This window comes from Argentina silus, assembly GCF_951799395.1.
Source record: "Argentina silus genome assembly, chromosome: 7".
In the NCBI taxonomy this organism is placed as follows: Eukaryota; Metazoa; Chordata; class Actinopteri; order Argentiniformes; family Argentinidae; genus Argentina; species Argentina silus.
Genome location: NC_139661.1, coordinates 6,870,201 through 6,888,154, shown reverse-complemented (window position 1 = coordinate 6,888,154; position 17,954 = coordinate 6,870,201). Strand labels below are relative to the sequence as shown.

Genomic DNA, 17,954 nt, shown 5'->3' with positions numbered 1-17,954 from the left:
AAATATTAAGTTGAGGGTATCAATTATTGTCTAGTCCATTTTTGGAGTTCTATGTGGAATGATATCAGATTTGTCTTTCTCTGCTTTTTTGTGTTGTTCTAATGCAAACAAAACAAATAAACATGTGAATACCAAAGCATTTATAATTGCAACAATTTTCTGGGAGAAGTGGTGCAGAAAGAAGTGCAGGGGTGCCAATATTTTTGGCCATGACTGTAATACATGAATATGAATATTACTTTTCCATGTTGAATATGCCAATGACTCAAGCTTCAAAGCCCCCTGAGGGGGTATGGAAACAGAATTAGCATGGTCAAGAGCACCTGATGAGGCAGAAAGTTGCCAGGTAACCAGATATGAAAGGAAAGCCAGCTCTCCCAGACTGATGATGTAAGACCAGTGTCACACACATCTCTGTCTAACCTTAAACCAGATAAACAATTTTATTGAAAGTAAGTCATTTGCAAAATACATGTTCAGATACTTCAATATAAGGTTCATCGTATTGTCCTATTTCTATCTCATACAAATGTACTAAGATTCATACAGAGTAATGAAAAAGCACACAACGTGCAAACAATGTTCAAACAAAAGTATGAACCTTCACAAGATATCACAAAGGTCAGGCAACCTGAAATGCAAAAACATTATTAAATGAAAATGGGTTAACTATGGCGTTAAATGACCTAATTGAAAAAGAATGATGAAAATGGTGTGTTATCTATATTATTCCCTCATATGCCAGCAAAGGGAATACAACACATTTCCATACAATTTTGTAGCTCAACACTAGCTCAACTAAAATGTTTGAAATCCCAAATCTTTAAGGAACCAATGTGATTTTAGTAATGTTTGTATAGTAGCTGCCTGGTTTTGTGCCTGTGAGACTACTCTTCATGGGGAACATGTCGAATCTGTTTGAGATGACACACACTTACTGGCAAATACTGGTAACTTGGCAAGAGAATGGACAGCTGATGTAGCACTACTGAATATACACACATTGTACAGAGAGGACAAAGACTGTCTGAGCTATAAGATAAGGAAAACGTACATATTTACATGCCAAGGCTTGACGCAACACTGGATGACAAGAACTATCAGATTGGATGTGTGATGACATGTAACTCAAAGTACTCAAAATATGTCAAAATGTGCATACTGTACTGTATATACTGCAAAATGTACCTTCCAGGAAAAATAAATAAATAAATAGATCAGGACTGATATTGCTTGTTCTCACACACTGATGTGAACAATACACTAAAGTTTAAACGAAACTCCAAAATAATGCTTTTCTTTAGCGTGAGATACCATGCTGACAGATCCAATTTAAAAGCAAGTCAAGATTGTATGCTGTGCTTAGTCAGAGCCAAAGTAACTGGGTCCATTAAAAAGTAAGACACAAATGACAGATATACTGAAAAAGACAAATCCATTGTGACGTGTGATAAGATCTGAGCACTTAATACGACTTCATGGCCAATGACTTGATCAGTGTAGCTAATCGTTGGCCTTATCTCCGTGCAGCAGTATTACGGTAGCCTCGTGTCTGCATTGTGACAGCTAAACTAATGGCAGGCAGGTCAGAGCTCTGGGGAGGTCTTTGTTGCTGTTGCCAGTAGACCTGTGAACAATAAGAGGCCTATTCACAGCTCAGCCAACTGACAGAAACAATTTTGTGTCTGAAAGAAAAGGACATGGAGTGGTGAACATGACTTCTCTCGGTCAATGGTGTCCCTAGGCAGGTAGAGAAAGACACAGCTATGGTGGTAGGAAAAAATACATCAACAGATGAAACTCTGCATCATCAGGTACAACTTACAACACGAAACACTGTCACAAATAACCACAACAACAACAACAACAACAACAAAACTCCAACAAAAAGCAGTATTTTGAGAGTCAAGAAAAGTATTTGAAATAAGGTAAGACATGCTGCTAAAATGAATTTTGTTCACTGCAATCGGCCGAAATGAAACGAACGCAGTGTGATTTATGTTCAACTGTACTGTTACACAACTTGTGTGAACTGGTCAAGTAAAGCGTTTGCGAGAGGTACAAGAAGAACTTCCGAGAAGAAACCCTCCTTTTCAAGACGACACACATACAGTACAGTAGAGAGTATCCCCATCCGTCTACCCGTCCAGCTGTCTCAAATGTGTAAGTTGTGACATCTATCCACCTCCAGATCCTGTGCAGAACAGGGACAGTTCCTTCATGGAGAGGTGTTCCCTGGTGTTGTGTTGTGCCCCCTGGTCCTGTGCAGCTGTCTGTCTATGTATAGTACAGAGCTTGGCAGGTCCCAAGTCCTCCAATCCACTTGAGGATGGGGGTGGGGCTTCGAGCCGAACCCCTCACCCAGTGGTCAGCTCTGAATTAGGGGGTGGTTCCAGAGTGTCTGCGATCTCCCCCAACTCGTCCAACAGCTCTGTGAAAGCTGGTCTCCTGAAGGACTCCATCTTAGATAGAGGGGAAATGAGGATGAGTGTGGGCGTTATTTGTGGTTTGAAATCCTATTCTGAACCACTATATTGGATAGAAGAGGTCTGGGCACCAGAGATACAGTACATTTTGACCCTCCATTTCACGGTCTGGCACCAGAGATACATTTTGACCCTCCATTTCACGGTGTGTTAAGGTTACACTCGGGCTTTCTAGTGGTCATGTACTGTATCTGTATCTGTGTCTGTATCTACTCACCAGACAGCAGCTGGCTGCCAGCTCCAACACACGCTGAGGACACCCGCTCACCAGCTCCCTGAACGCACTCACATCCAGGCCGTAGTCCTGTCACACACACACACACACACACAAGGACAGAGATAAAAGGATAAAACAGAGACCAGATTAGAGGGGTGCTCCCAGTCCAAAGCACCTGGCTGTTCCCAGAGCGAGACAGAGAGAGGGGACAGGAGTAGTAAAGACACACTACACAGAGAGTAAACAACACCGAGTACATTAGGACTTTCCTAGTAGAAAAGGGAAACATAGCAGACATAAAAAAAACAGTAGGGCAACAGTTAAAGAGAGAGATGAAGACAAAAATGTGGATGAAAGACAGCATCTGGAACATATAGTACAGTGCAGTACAAGCGTACGAGAGAGAGAGAGAGAGAGAGAGAGAGAGCTTTAACACATGGTATACTACACAGGCACCATGCTTACCCTTACAGTGGTGTTATATCCATGTTTCTAGTGTATCATGGATTTACTGTGTGTGTGTGTGTGTGTGTGTGTGTGTGTGTGTGTGTGTGTGTGTGTGTGTGTGTGTGTGTGTCCGTGCATGTGTGCGTGCGTCGTCCAGATGAGCTTTACCTGGGTTCTTGGTAGGATCTCTGGGTCTGCGGGGATCCTGGCCAGTATCTCACAGAGCACAATCCCAAAGGAGAACACGTCCACCTGGCGTTCACACAGAAAAGCACATGTCAAGCGTACAGCACCCGACCCATCCCAGGGCCAGCTTTACAATAAACTCCCAAAGTCTTTCATCAGTCTCAGTCGCATTGTCTTACGTCAGGTGGCGTCAATAAAACGCGACATTCCGAGCCTCATCTGACGTGAGACAACGCTTCCACAGAGCGCCTCTAAACCACATGGCCTCTAAACCACATGGCCTCTAAACCACATGGCCTCTAAACCACCTGGCCTCTAAACCACATGGCCCTTGGTCCAATGTTTACCTTGCGGTCGTAGGGTTCCCCACGCAGCATTTCAGGGGCCATCCAGAAGGCGGAGCCCACCAGGGAGAGCTTCCTCTCAGGGTCCTTGACAGGGAGATCCAACACCTCCCTGGCCAGGCCAAAGTCTGTGACCAGGGCCTCCCTGCCTCGCGCTGTCACCCGGATCAGACAGTTCTGCACACACACACACGCGCACACGCGCACACACACACACACACACACACACACACACACACACACACACACACACACACACACACACACACACACACACACACACACACACACACACACAATAAATGGCTTGCTTCAATCAATCATGTTGAATATAGCTATTTCACAATAGTGTTTCACCCAATTTCAACATGAAAGCTACTGACATAGTGTATGTCATGTTCAATATGAAATATAAACATTGAGTGGCAAGATCCACCCTGTGACATCTGCTTGCCAGCAGAGGGCAGCATAACACTACAATCAAACCAATAACTGAGCTGTCGGACAAATCCTCTAGGGCACAGCTCCTGTGTCAACGCAAAAGCATAACAACACCGACAATACAACCAAGCATCCGCTGCCTTCACTGGTCACACACAGTCATACTCTGATGGCTTAAAACTTGACGGGTCTGCTTACACAGCGTGACTCGAGCCAATCGGTGGGTAAAGCAAAAAGTCAACACGATGACATCTGGTGGCACGTCTCTTCATTCTCTCCACAGAGTAAGCTGATCTACAACGGCATAAAGGGGAGACCCTGCTGCAGAGAGCCAGTCAGACCAGACGTTTTTCAATAGCCTGGTTCCATGGGGTCTGCGTCATCACCTCCCCCGCCACACTCAATTATTTACACCTGACCTGGGCACTGCTGATTGACTACAGTGTACATAATCCACCCTGCTTTGGCCTCTATGCTTTCAGTCAACACAGCCCAATAGTCAGGGATAAGCTCTGTGACACTGTCTTCTGGTGGTCATGACCAGAGGCTGTATACTGCAGGAGTGGAGAGCATCAGTGGGATGAGTAGAGTGACAGTGGGCGACTAACAGCACTCTGGAGGATAGCAGGTACTGTTACATAAGGTAGTGTGGCAGGCAGGCAGGCAGGCGGGCAGGCAGGCAGGGGGGCAGGCAGGCAGGGGGGGGGAGCAGGAAGGCAGGAGAGACAGGGGGGCAAGCAGGGAGCCAGGCAGCCAGGCAGGGGGGCAGGCAGGCAGGGAGACAGGCAGGCAGGAAGGCAGGAGAGACAGGGGGGCAAGCAGGGAGCCAGGCAGGCAGGAAGGCAGGAGAGACAGGGGGGCAAGCAGGGAGCCAGGCAGGCAGGAAGGCAGGAGAGACAGGGGGGCAAGCAGGGAGCCAGGCAGGCAGGCAGGCAGGCAGGCAGGCAGGCAGGCAGGAGAGACAGGCGGGCAAGCAGGGAGCCAGGCAGGCAGACAGACCGGGGTGTGGATGGAGCATGATCTGCTGATGAGTGAAAACAGACGGAGGACTCTGGAGTGACGTCTCAGCATCTGGATCCCATTACAGTAGGAACCACAGGCACTCTCTCTCTCTCTTTCCATTCAGTAGCCTGTGATTATTGCTCTATCTGGGGATCGCTCCAACCTGACCGCTAAATTTAGCATGGCCCTTACCTCAGAGCCAAAGAAAGCAACAGTTTTTGGGAGGAACAGAACTGGGACTTCTGTGTAACGTTGCATCTAAGGAATGGGCCTAGTCGCTCCAAGAACTAATACTAGATTTCAGTTACTTGTAGAGCACACTAAAACTATACACGTTTACAATTATGTCCAGTATGCCTCTTATATACTTATCTTGGGCAACTAATGAGGACGTCTACAAGAGAGATGTCGAACGACTTGTCCTTGGCAGCCTCATGATTCCAGCTGCTACACTAATTGGATTTGGGGTTTTCTGTACATTTCTTATTGAACATAATATAATGCTTGCGTTGGTGGACGTCTGGGCTCCTACCTAATTGATGGGGACTGAGGTCTCTTTTCTGTCTATTTAGACAAAATGAGAACAGCCCCTGTCTCATGTAAATGCTGGTGCAATCAATCTTGCCGGTTCTCTTTTCAAACACCCCCAGTCATTGTGAACACAGCGGTTGTTTGGTTATCTTAAGATAGATGTGAGCATCCCAGTGCCAATTCTAATGACATCAGTGGGGGGTCTTCTCTGGGGGGGAAAACAGTATTACATCGCAGCATGCCCAATTACCTTCCAGTAAAATGCCACCATTGAGACTAGAGCTAAATTGATTGTGCCTCTGGGTGACGTGCTAAATGTCAGCATAGACCACGTCAGAGCGGCCATTTGTATTCCCACGGATGTTGATGTGAAACTGCGGCAGAGTGAAAGAGACCCTACTTTTTGTGCTTACTGACCCTACTTTCTGAGACAAAGCGCGACTGGCTGTCTGAGCGTGTGTGTGTGTGTGTGTGTGTGTGTGTGTGTGTGTGTGTGTGTGTGTGTGTGTGCGTTTTGTGTGTGTCTGCATGCATGTGTATGTGGGTTTGTGTGTTTGTGTGTGTGTGTGAGTCGCTGTGTATATAATGCCTATGTGCAATAACAGCACTCAGAGTGGGAGCGTATTAGCATGACAATAGGCTCGGCCTTGTTGCTTCGTCCCTCTGCATTACCGGCCAGCACTTCTGTGGAACCTGGCAACCAGGAGAGTGCCAACAGATTTGTCTGCACAGTGTTTTCTACACCAGAGAGTGTGTGTGTGCCATATGCTGCTTTGTGTAGAACGTTTAAAACAACACAATCACTTAATAAATGTCACAGCAGTGAGTGTTGCCAACCTTTTCACACAAATAGGGGTTTGTCCTGATGTCTATAGTTGTCTATGGTCTAAGATGTTAATCTTGAGATCTGCAAGTGTGACCCAAGTTTCGCAAAAATCCCCCAATTAACATGAATGCCTGATGTACTGTACTATTCACTGATCTTAAGTTTGGCCCTGCTGAAGAGAGCAGTCTGTTGGGGGACTTCCCCTACCTTGGAGTTGAGGTCCCTGTGATAGATGTTCTTGTAGTGTAGGTAGATCATTCCCCTGGTGATGTCACAGGCCAGATCCACCTTCTCCTTCCAGCAGAGAGACACGTCCTTCCTGGCCAGCAACTCCTCCAGACAGCCTCCGCTTACATACTGGAATATCACACACACACACACACACACACACACACACACACACACACACACACACACACACACACACACACACACACACACACACACACACACACACACACACACACACACACACACACACACACACACACACACACACACACACACACACACACACACGGCTTTTAAATCACTGCATGTGTTTGCTGTGTGGTCTATTATCACAACCTGTTCTGATTCTCACACCCATGCCTCAGGCGCATGTCTCATACTTCTTATCTAATCAACACATCATCAATTAGAGGCTGAGAAAACACAACACTCACCTCTAGAATAGGGTAGAGTTTATCCTCTCTCACGCAGATCCCCAGATACCTGGAAGTATGTCATCATTAGAGCTGTTTCGTACAGTCAATAATTCATTCAAAGATTTCACCATAGAACTGGAGTGAGTGATCGTAATGATCGTAAAAGAGTACATGTGTATTCATAGCTACATATAGGGTCAAGGCTGAATTTTGTCAGAATCTGGGTTCCGAGATTAGTATTTTTCTATGCCCAAAAGATAGGTATTCCCTGGGCAAGGGAAAGTTCAGCAAAGTCGAAAAAACATATCCAGACACTAGAAATGCCAGTCTCCTACTTAAAAAGCTCTGACTTCAGAGCCTGAGAACATAGCCTTCCTCAAATACACATTCCCCCGTTGTTGTTTGAATAAGGCCTACTCAGAGGGAGCTGGGTCCTCTGTGCCAGGTACATATTGGACTCAGATCGCTTTCATCAGTGGCTCTCCCTACGCAGTGAGGTCAGCAGATATGTTTGCTGTTTGATAACCGTTCCACCATGACCTTGCAAAAAGCCTGTATTCAGATTGCTTAGTCAAACACTATGCCCTCACTTTATATAACCACATCAGGTGGGTAAAATACACCAACTGTACATGACATGGTCTTATTTTGTTATTTTTTTTATTTAATGTGCCAATGGCATTGACTGCACCCACCACACACAGACTCAGCACACACACCTTTCGTTGGAAACAACAATGGTCGTCAAACACTTACACATTCAGTGTTTTGACAATCTTTCGAAAGATTAGCCAATACAAACAGTTCAAAGTGGATTGAGTCCTCATCTTGAGCAATTGTTACAATACATTCATATGAGGTGTTTTAACGAGAGCATACCGTACCAACGATATGTGTTGGAACATGGAGGACAGGGGTGAGTAACATTCTTAGGCCTACTACCTCACGATGTTGGGATGGGAGAGTTTCTGCAGCAGGCTGATCTCCCGCACGATGCTGTCCTGGTCCACATCATTCTTATAGATTTTCACCACCATCACCTTACGGGACGTACTGTGCATCACCTGAGAGGCAGACAAGTCAGTCACATTGACACATCACCTGAGAGGCAGACAAGTCAGTCACATTGACACATCACCTGAGAGGCAGACAAGTCAGTCACATTGACACATCACCTGAGAGGCAGACAAGTCAGTCACATTGACACATCACCTGAGAGGCAGACAAGTCAGTCACATTGACACATCACCTCAACCCCCCCCCCCCCCCCACCCCCACCCCTTTGCTCTTTCTAGCAATACTTAGCTTTTAATCGTCAAAAACAACACACATCATCGCTCTGATCAAAGGCGACGGTAGCCTCCTTCTCTCCCTTTTCTCACAACGACTCGAGGCTTTCTTTGTTCCAAACCCATCTGGATGTATTCATCAATTAACAATCATCATCTCGCTTTCGGCCCATCAGCCTTTTCTACTTCATCGGACAGAGGACAAAGCCTAAATGCGTGCCATTTTTGGGTTCCCCATTGCTTTGCTCCTGTACAGATTGCAGATTAGAGGGGGTGTTATGTAAGAGGCACAGTGGGGTATCATTGAGCATCCCCAGGTCTTTGTATGCTCAGGCATCCATGCTGTCTAGAAGCTTATCGTGGAATTGCAAGTATGTCCCAATTAGGGCGAACACAACGCGTGCTTTGTTGGAGGCATGCAAAGGGGGGGGGGCTACTTTCAGCACAGTTGAGGACGTACCAGGGCCCAAATCTCAAACGTCATTCCTGGATTCCTTGCATCCTCTTTCCTTACCTCCTCCTTCTCAATATGCATAGGAAGAGAAGGTCAGAGGTGCATTTTGAGAGAGGTTGCGAGGAATCAAGGAAAGAGTTTTGAGATTTAGCACATTGTACCTTGTAGACTTTGGAGAAGAAGCCACTCCCGATCAGCTCAGCCGTGAAGTTTTCCCAGAACTCCAGCTTGCGGACAGCGGTGCGCAGCTTCTGCCAGCGGTCCACCTGGTAGTATTTGTCAGAGGACTCCCCGTAGAGAGTAGGGCTGGTGGGCTCTGATGACACATCCACGTCACACATCCTGGTGATGTCCGCTAGGGGGGCGCGCACACACACACACACACACACACACACACACACACACACACACACACACACACACACACACACACACACAGGTCAGTCACAACAAAGCTTAGGTGAAATTCATAATACATTAACAGAATTATTATAATAAACCACATCAGTGCTGACAGAATGGATGTTGTTGAACAAAGAGTCCATAATGACCAAAATAACGCTTCATGTAAAATAAAGCACAGTCAATGTGGGTGCGATTGGATGAAAGGCAGAGAGCGCTACAAAGGCCTAGTCTTAGTCCCACTCATTAGCTGGATGAGGGGGAAAGTGCTTCCCCTTTATGGAGTGAAACAAAGAGATCGGAATAATGGGACCTTAAAATAGAGAGGTGCAGGACGTGTATTAGGGCTGGTCAATGGGGCTGAGAGACTGTCAAGAGTGATCAAGTGAGCTGTTTTTCCTCCAGAGACATCATAAGGAACTGAGAAGAAGAAAAACTGAAGGAGGGCTTATTTGAATGAGAGAAGATGATATGCGGTAGATGTACTGTGCAGAAGTGGACACGGGAAGAGGGGAAACATTTGAAAGTAAAATGGATTCTTTTCATGATTGATCCGGGGATAATGTGCTCCTCTTCCACTAAAAGGAATTGTAAACCAGTGAGAGATGAATGTACCTCCATTCTTCTTTCTTCTTAATTTAGTCAGCTAGTGTATTCTATCTTTAAAAGGCCAATTTGGGATTAGTACATGAATTTTGACTTAAATTAATTAGATATATCCATTTATTCTTGAAGAATACAACTTTGAAATTCCTCGTGTTTAGTTCAACTGCATTACCCCATCAGAAAGCACAATATAAGCCTGTTTTACAATTGTAAACAAACACTGCATAGCTTCAAAACATGGTTAAAACTATCATTTTGATTTCATGGATGGTCAGGCCTCGCATCCATAGCTCTGTATATTAAATTGAGAGTGGTTACATTTGTCCAGCCTCATCCCTCAGCTGTTTATAATATATATATATATTTAAGGCCTTCTTGCTCAAAGCTTTTATCAAACACTAATGACTGGAGACTCATTGCTCACAGGAAATTGTAGCTAAGAGAAGAAATCAGAACAGGAAGTTAGGGTACTAAATAAAACCACTGTCATCCTTTTCACAGAAGTGAGAAGACCTAAATACCAACCGTGAAGCACAGACATTACAGTGCACATACAGGAATGTACTTCCCTTTAATTAGACTGAACATATACAGTCTATAGGTCTACAATAAAACATGAATTGCCATATTAAGGTCTATAGCCTATCACTTACAAATACTTAAATGAGGTTTAGGTTAACGTGACTTCCATTATTGGGGTTACTTAGTTGAGGGCAGAGTTTGTTTTTCCAGGACAACAGTCCCCCGGCCTGACAATGACGCCAGTGAAAAGCACAGACTGACACGCTGACACAATTGGCAGGGCTTTGTCAATCAAGTGGGGAATCAACCAACCCCTGGTATTCATTATGGGAGAGAGGCCCACACATGCTGTCATTGTCTCTAGCCCTGGAGTAAACAAACACTGCACTTTCAGCTCTGCTGCACCACCACCGCCACCACCACCACCACTACCACCCGGCCAGAGAAAACGCTTACAGTGCAGCCCTATCATGTCTGTCTCTCACACCAGAGACACACTCAGTCTCACAGCCATAGCCCAGCATGAAACCTAACCTAGCCTTCAGGGTTAACCACAGTCAGTCTCTCTGAGAGCAATCACACAGGACTTTCTAATGGAACACAGGGAGACCTATATAGTATATAAAGTAGATGATGGCTTCTTTTCTTTCAATGAGTATTGGAGGATAGATCAGTTCAGAGAGACATGCTCCTCTGGCAACAACATTTTCACATTTAATCGAGAGTCCGTCTCTGTGTATGAATTGTGTATCAACAAATCTCTGTCTCTCTAAATTTCATGGTGTTAGATCACATTTGTATTAACAAATCTGCTTTTTCTTTGGGTGGTCTAGTTCAGCTTTTGACATGAGCAAAATGTTTGTACATTGCTAAAAATAAAGGCACTCTGTGACTTCCTGTGGAAAAGCCACAGTACACGGTAAGTTTAACAGCGTCTGACCACAACCACCTTTACAAGAAATACCATCAGTGGGCACCGCCCAATTGACGTCCTACCTACTGATAAGGAATGCTAGCTATGAGACCTTAACAGCTAAATCAGCTCCCACCAGGATGAGACCATTCCTCTGGGACTGCTCTCTTACAAGTCCTCTCTGATGAAGCCCCAAAAGATCTGACAGTGTTGTGAGTTCAGAGGCAGATGTGTGTTTACAGATGATTGATAAATATGAGTCAGAGATTGAGAGACTTCTGAACTGCAAGGCAGGGCCACTTCCCCACTGGAGGTGGAATCACGTCAAAAGGATGACACACAGACTTGGCACTGTCACGCAACCGATACAAGTCACACCACCACATATTCTGATACAATGACTCTTAGTCTCTCAAGCTGCTCACTCTCATATACGGAAACAGAGTAATAATAAACTTCATGGAACTGTACCAAACTTCCCCAAACACACTCAGAGACTGACAGTACAGGATGGTCAGGATACTCTAGTCAGATTTAGGGCCGGAATAGATCATGGTAAATTGCATCCGCAGGGCTCTGATGATCTCAGACATAAAACCTCATGGTGCTGGATAGGGCATTATTCATCTTGATAAAAAAAATAAAAAAAGCCATCTAGTCAGGACACTTGGCTCCAGTCTGGTGCATTAGAGGGGAACACTTAATGTGTTAATTGCCTCACGGATCTTCAGACATGCAGGGGGAGACAGTGGCCACACCGCCACAGGAGCCCCGACGCTGCCTGCGTCTGCAATTTTGTGACCAACAACGGAACAGCTTGGAGGAGGAGGGCTGCTGTTGCGTGGGTCTACATCAGATCAATAGGCCTGAAACCTCCTGAAACAGGCAGACCACACATGCAGTGCTCAGTCTTGGCGATGGCTCACCCTACACACTGGGAGTGGAACATGTCAGAGTGACGTTCTATTTAAAAATGTCCTGTATGCACCGTGTGATATATAGCCTGTAAATGTACAGTGTGGTCCTGCATAGCCTGTAGCTTGTGGCAGGATAGTCCAAATCAAGGCATAACTCAATGACATATGGTTATACAACATGTTTTGAGGGAGAGAGAGAGAGAGGGGGGGGGGGGGGGGGAGGGGTGAGCTTCTGCTAGGAATAAGTTCTATAATAACAACAAAAGGTGTTGCAGTATGCAGCATGACGGTTGTAATGGTTTATGGCATTTAGCAGACGCCTTTATCCAAAGCGACTTACAACAAATACATTTGTTTAAGTAAGTGAATCAGCTATCCATCAGTCGTCATAAGAAAAAGTAATCAATGCTCGGACTAGGGGCCATTGGCAGTCACAATGCTAGAAGAAGGAAAAAATACTTTTTTTTATTTATTTTTTTTAATAGGAGAGAAACTTGTACAGGGGGGTAGTGGGGATGAAGAGATCTTTTGTCTAAAGTACTAATCAGTCATCATAACAAAAATTAAAATAAAAATAATGTTAAAATAAATAAATAAAATAATCTATGCTAGGACCAGGGGCAGTCACAATGCTAGAGGAAGGAAGGATTATTATTATTGTTTATTTTTTTTAATTATTTTTTTTACAGTAGAGGAACTGTACAGAGAGGTAGTGGTGGATGAAGAGGTCTTTAGGAGGGACAGTCAAGATGTAGCCTGAAGAGATGGTTCTTCAGTCTACGGCGGAAGATAGGTAGTGATTCTGCAGTCCTGACAGCAGTGGGAAGCTCGTTCCACCACCGTGTTCACTTCTGTGTCAAATCATTTCTCTATTCATCATCTACTCTTGTTACATCATTTGGGTGTTCCAGGATGAGACCTCTCAATGTGAGAACTCCCACATTAACCTTCAACTAGATTTCTTTGTAATCACCCTCCCTGAGGCAAAGACCAGCCATTCCATGTGAGTGACCAGCAACCGATCAATCAGCCTGAAGCCTTTCTGACTTATTCAACCTTGTTTTCCACTCTGTTAATCCCATGCCAGTGAACTGTGGAGATTAGATTAATTTTATACACACAGTTACTACTGTTCCCTGAAACTCACTGCCAGGACCCTAATCAAGGAATGGGAGAATAATAATTGGTTTCTGATAACGAATGAAGCATGACGCAAAGCCACTGCTAATGCAATTACAGAACCCCTGGTTACCAGAACGATCAATTCAAGGTGTCCTGAATGTGGCACAGTGAATCAGATAAGCTGTCCTAATGCTGCACTCCCACGGACAAGTCAACAATAAGCATTTACATGTTGGATAAGGAGAAGTGGAGAAGTGGGAGCTGAAGCTTTAGATGTGTCCTTTCAAATCAAGCTGAAATCACACCAAACCAATTAGAAGGAAGCATTCATCCTCTTAGAGCTGCTTTCTGAGACCACTGTGGTGACAATACAAGATTGACGGCGACTTGCTTTGCTCGTGAATTAGACGAAAGGAGGTGTGGAAATGTCAGTCTTCTGTGAAGTGTGTTATTTGTATTCAGATCTGATTTGATATTTCCTGCTCTCTTATAGACTCCTATTCGAGACAGGAAGTGCCATTTCTGAGCACTGAGTCACAGTTCTGTGTTTTTTTGGCTGTGGATGTGCCTGTTTGTGGAAAAGAGTATTATATCATCATTCAATGAAGCCAGAACCTGTTGAATTCCACAAAATGATGTTGTTCACATGGAAACTACACCCTATATGGACTAAGCACAGTATTTGCAACAAAAAATAGGTCATACTAATACATGCCATTTAGCTGACGCTTTCATCCAAAGCAACTTACATTGCAGTGAGTGCATACATTTCAGTATATATGGTCCCAGCAGGAATCGAACCCACAACCTAAGCATTGTTAGCGCCATGCTCTACCAACTGAGCCACAAAGGACTATATCAATACGTGATAAATCTGACCATACTAATGAAATACTGTACCTTTGGAAGGTACTGTCAACAGCAAACCATGGTTCTATATAAACAGAGATAGACTTTGCAGTATATGTATCTGCCATTATTCGACAGGGAGTCCATCGTAAAAGGCCCATTCTTCACACCCAGTGCATAATTCAGAGGGCATTATCAGATCTGTCTCAGGCGTCTAGGTCCATTGGAGAGCTGTGTAACTATATCCATTTGGGCCTTTCTGAGGCTGTTACACAGGCTGCACTGGCTTACTGTGAGGCCTGAGAGCAGGTACTCAAGGCTCATTATTATGGACCAGGCACAAGCCATAAACCTTCCAAATACTGAATGATATCCAGTAAATAGAGATATATATATATATCAACTTTGTAAACAAAGCCTCATTACCAAAGTGAATACATGATTTATATTTTTCAAATTCAGTGTAGCAGCCAAACAAACCGCAATGTGATGCTGTCCAACAACATACTGTAGCTCTTAATGCATTTGAAATGCTGGCAACGAGGAGCTCTACTCATCATGGATCAATTGTGCACTAAATGCTTTCCGCTAGCATAATGACTTTCGAGAACAACACTGCATTTGTGGGATTGGGAGTGGGCTGGATGCAGTATGGGAGGTCACACACGGAATGTCAGAGGGGACACAATGTAGCTCTGTTCCTCGATTCCAACTTCTCACTGTAGACCCTGTGCTGTGGTTACACAGCCAACTAGAATGTTGGTTTAGTCACGTTCAGGGTTACACTCTGTGAGATACAGTATGTAAACACACCACAATTAAAGACAGCACTAGCATTCCATAAAAGAACACACATTTTACAGCATCCTGCTGTAAAAGCCTAGCGATAAAATCTAGGAATTACTCTGTGGTTATGATGGAGGGGGACAATATAGCATGAAAATATCAAATTGAAGTTTAGTAAGAGTTTGGGGCGTAGTTGAAATGTTGGGAGGGGTAACAAAGAACAGTTTGTCTCTCTGTTGGACTGTAGAAGCTAATAAGAAGGTTCTATTACATCGTTAGCAAGTCATCGCTCAGAGTGACGAGCGCTGTGTCAGTGGGAGGAAACCCAAAAAACCTCATCGAAATAGTTTCAGTGCTAAAGTACACCGCCCATGCATCATTAGAAACACACAGGAGGAGAAGAAATAGGTCTTATCATCCCTAGTATTTGACCTGGGGTCATCTTTGCCATCTGTGAGGTCAGGGCTGACAGTAGGCTCAGATCACAGGTCAAGACACAGGACACATGTTGATCTGTGTTGCCAGTGTAGTCTGCTGGTGCTGAGCAGGACACACTCAAATCCTCTGATTACATCATCATCAATAAAGCCATAGGAGGGGGATTCATTAAGGGTTTCCATGCCACTACCTCGCCTCCCTTCCTCCCTCCATCCCTTCCTCCCTCTGCTCCGCTGCACTGACTCCCACAGACAGACAGCCTCCACATGAATCAGACCAGTGTTGGTCATAGAAGTAACACAGATGGCCAGCAGAGACTCACAAAGGTCCTGCACAATCTACAGCTTCTGTAAACATGCGCTCAGTAAACAGAAACTCTGACAGAAAACAACAATCCACAGACACATAAGCAAGCTTGACGCCGGGGTATTCTCCTATGTCTATTCATCTGCATCATATCAGTACAGTAAGTCCCAGGTCTATTCACCTGGAGCAGCTCCAGCAATATGAGTGTGTCCAGACCACAAAGGATGGGTAACAAGACACTTCCCTGACTCAACACCTTAGGACAAGGTTAGGATGGCACAGTGCTGAGCTGAGGGCTTTCTATATCAGTACAATGCACAGGTAGACAATCTTGGTTGCGCGCACACGCACACACACACACACACACACACACACACACACACACACACACACACACACACACACACACACACACACACTAGTGTATGAGAGACTCAACATCAACATGACACACTGAACGCTGAAATAAAGACACAGACGCACACATCTAAACAATGTCGAGACTCAAGTCAATCTACTGCAAGACAAACAGCAACAGCTAACTACACAAACACCAGGTGTTCCACGTCAACTTTGACATTACCACGTACACTAATCAAACGATGCCTTTTCCTTTAAAATGTCAAGCACACAGGTTCACTGTCAAGTGCTGCCTTTTCTCATAGATAGAGTATGTCTAAATATTGTATGTGTATGTTTTTTGTAACAAATAAAAAAGGTTGTCAAAAGAGTGAGCGTCACAACAATGCTAGGGGCTTTTTAGGTCTGCAAGGCAGAAGGGGGGGGGGGGCTTAGAAGGTAAAGTATCTTAATATTACAGTACTTACTCCATTGATTTAACAAGCTATTCATATGCATCTTGAAGGTGGGTGGAAATGCACTGTCCGTCAGCACACAACACCCAGAGGAGCTGGGCAGCAGTTAATGCCTTTATCCAGATGCTGGGGAAAACCACAAACGACCATGCAACAATAAGCAGAAGCAGACAGACTCAGGACTGTTACAGTGACAACAACATATAGGCATTGCGTTGATGCTGACAATATTTAGAGGTAGACATCATTACAACATGTACAGTGTTGAACAGGAAATATGGTTCACTATAATTGCACACATGAACTTACATTAAAACATCAATGACATGCATCACACATACTGTAACAAACATTAATACAGCACAATGTCGTATTTACTGTACACTAGCTTTATCTAAAGCAGGACTAATATTTAAGTTTGGACTCTTTTTTTAAAATCAGATTTAGACTATATGAAATCTACACGTCCGGTTTTCTACTTGTGGTTCATGCCACCTGTTGCATTCACCAGTGATATTAAATGAATCCTATTATAATCATACGCAAAAGCTCCAGGCAAAGAAATGATAACACTTTTCCCGTCACATTTTCTGTACCATCTCATAATTAGTTTTTCAAATAAAAATATATTTCAAAAGTATCCTGCATTATAATGACAAATGTCAACAAAGCGGTGGAAAAAATGTAAATCACAACAGATTATCTGTATTTCCTGACGGTTAAGTAAACTCGTTGACGTTTTGTCAAGGATGGCGGAATATAATCAAAAAGAAAATAAACTCTAAACTAAAGTAGCCTATTTGAACACAAACGTGCACAAATAGCCTTGATAAGCTTCAAAGTGTACTTACATTGTTATTGCGACAATCCACTTCGTTTGTAAAAGGCAAATGCTCTTTTTTTTTCTTCCAGAAATGTATTCTATTGAACACTTTCCTGTATTTTAACTGCGTTACATGGAGTGCATCGCAGTAGTGGTTTTTGCTGTTGCCAGTGCGCGCTGTTTCCGTGCACTGTGCTGCTCTTGCAGTCTCCAATCAATGCGCTCGCCGCACGCAGGCTTTGAGTCTGAAAAAAGCGCTCCCCTTCGCACGACGGAGGGGGTGAAGACATTCTTGATTAAATGCATGTTTGATAGGTTGTTTTAGGGAACCATCTTCAGTGCGTCGGTAGATATTGCTCAACTCCCCCACTCAACAATAACAAGCTATAACAAGCTACCCACTGTTTTAGGTGTGGTGCACCCTTCTCAATCAGGTGTGGAAAGGGAACAGAAAGAAAAAGAATGATTTTTGGAACATAATAATCAAAATACACGGAAAATTCCACATTCACTTTCACTTGTTTTTTGCTTTTAAAACTTAACTTAACTGTAATGTAAATGAAGACCTATGGCATCAATATGCAT

At 44.2% G+C, this 17,954-nt stretch overlaps 1 protein-coding gene across 1 annotated transcript; it reads right to left on the bottom strand.

Moving 5' to 3' along the window:
• Positions 1–413: 413 nt before the first annotated feature.
• On the bottom strand, positions 414–17,502 carry LOC310806744 (dual specificity testis-specific protein kinase 2). Its single transcript, XM_083672952.1, has 10 exons — positions 17,398–17,502; positions 16,559–16,672; positions 9,032–9,225; positions 8,070–8,191; positions 7,146–7,194; positions 6,688–6,837; positions 3,684–3,857; positions 3,319–3,402; positions 2,704–2,790; positions 414–2,462 (listed from the first exon to the last, which is right to left on the bottom strand). Exons 2-10 carry the CDS (start codon positions 16,587–16,589, stop codon positions 2,358–2,360), a joined length of 996 nt encoding a protein of 331 aa, XP_083529078.1. The 5' UTR covers positions 16,590–16,672; positions 17,398–17,502; the 3' UTR covers positions 414–2,357.
• Between the last annotated feature and the right edge of the window lie 452 nt (positions 17,503–17,954).